This window comes from Schistosoma mansoni (assembly GCF_000237925.1).
Source record: "Schistosoma mansoni, WGS project CABG00000000 data, supercontig 0097, strain Puerto Rico, whole genome shotgun sequence".
In the NCBI taxonomy this organism is placed as follows: Eukaryota; Metazoa; Platyhelminthes; class Trematoda; order Strigeidida; family Schistosomatidae; genus Schistosoma; species Schistosoma mansoni.
In genome coordinates, this window is record NW_017386031.1 from 18,026 (window position 1) to 19,876 (window position 1,851).

At 27.1% G+C, this 1,851-nt stretch overlaps 1 protein-coding gene across 1 annotated transcript in view; it reads right to left on the minus strand.

Annotated features, from left to right (window-relative positions):
• Nucleotides 1-1,491, minus strand: part of Smp_152660 (glial cells missing related) — a gene marked incomplete at both ends in the record, with an annotated part of 17,368 nt that extends 15,877 nt beyond the window's left edge. The window contains 3 exons of the mRNA XM_018790437.1: nucleotides 312-350; nucleotides 655-1,200; nucleotides 1,378-1,491. Of these exons, the coding sequence (XP_018646253.1) occupies nucleotides 312-350; nucleotides 655-1,200; nucleotides 1,378-1,491 (699 nt within the window). The remainder of the gene's footprint in view (nucleotides 1-311; nucleotides 351-654; nucleotides 1,201-1,377) is intronic.
• Between the last annotated feature and the right edge of the window lie 360 nt (nucleotides 1,492-1,851).

A 1,851-nucleotide genomic window follows, 5' to 3' on the forward strand; every position in this document is an offset into this window, starting at 1 on the left:
CTTGTGAATTAAAGCTATATCGAGGCAATACGTACAGTATGCACATATACCAATAAGAGACTGACCAGTTGCAGTCCTAAACATCAATGGGAAGATTCAAACAAACAATACCATGTGAATTTAAGTCATTAATCATAGTTTCTCACTAGAGTCCTTTTACTAATGTCAATCTAAGGGAACTATCAGAATGTGTCTAACAAATTATCTACTTCTAATTTCCCATAATTTAATCATTCAATTATTGACTTTTAATCAGTTTAAATTCTTCCCTATAACAGAAAAACATAGAAAAATCTCGAAATAGAACAAACCATGCGTCGTGGATTCCAATACTGGCCTCCATTCACACCCTAAATAACAGGGAAAAGAGGGGTATCTATAAAATTTAAAGAAATGACCTTTCAGATGTATGTCATAAGTTGATCAGTTTACTAACTTATTCCATATGATCAATAATCAATACGATAATAATTTCAATGTATAAAATTTGGAAAACACGCAACCATAAAATCAATCAACTATGAAGACCGAATGGAGTCAAATCAGTATCAATTTTCTTTTCTTAAAAGGAAGTTAGAAGCAAACAGTAAATTACTCATCATCATCATCATCATCATCTTTATTACATGAAATTCACAGAATAACGGTACTCACTTTTGGTAATTTCAAATCCTTTATATCCCATAAATGTTGTTGAACAGTTAAACTGGAATTGTCTTTGGACTCATCAATTATATTCTTATCATCATGAATGATATTGGAACTGTTATCATTCCCTTTCAATTCATTGCATGTTATCAAATTATATTGATCAATTTGATTTAAATGAATCAATGGATTTGGTGTTGAACTTACTAAATAATTAGTAATAGTAGTATCTGTATGAATTACTGGAAGATAATCAACAATTTGATCAAGATTATTATTATTATGAGTAGTAGTATGATTCAATTCATTAGTTTTAGTTAAGTTTCTTAAATCTGTTTCATATTGTTCAATATTAGGATAAGTAATTGGTGGTAAGGTGTATTCAGGTTTATGTTGATGATCATAGTGACATGTTGAATAGGATTCGTTATTATAACTATGATTCAAATTATTGTTATTATATGTTATTTTTCTAACAGATTCAATAGATGGTAAATGTATATGATTTGAATTAGGGAAATTAGTTAAACATTTATTCTGTTCAATATTACCCTGATATGTATGATACAATTTAGTTGAATATGCGGGTTTATATAAATTTATATTATTGTTTATAGTTGATAATGTAGTTGAATAAATGATATTCATAGATGTATTATTCAAAGTTGTCTGATCTATTATATATGCGGGTATATTAGAATTCCATTGTGGAGTTAATGTACTACTGACACCATTACCATTATGATTAGTATTATTTAGACTAATATCATAATTTGCCCAATTCCAAGTTTCAGATATGTTCAATTGTTTTTCGGATGATGAAAATTTATTAGAATCCAACATTTTTATTCCTTTTAAGTTTCAGAAAGAAAAGGAAAAAAAAGAAGAAGAAGGAGTAATAAACGAAAAATTCTAATGATTTGGCCAAATAATATGTAATACACTTTTTAAGATAAATTGATGAAATGCGGGTTTTTTGTGTAAAGTAAAAAAAATTTTAAAAAAAAAACCTTCCGAATAAAATGAACCAATCAAAAAAGGAATAATAAAAGGATTGGAAATTCGATAAATCTGATTGGTTAATGATATGTATCTATATTTGATCATTGATTGGATAATTTATTAACGGCCGCACATTAAAAATTAACCAATCAAATTTTTTTAATTGTTCTAGTGATATTATAAATGAGGGTTTTTTTTGTG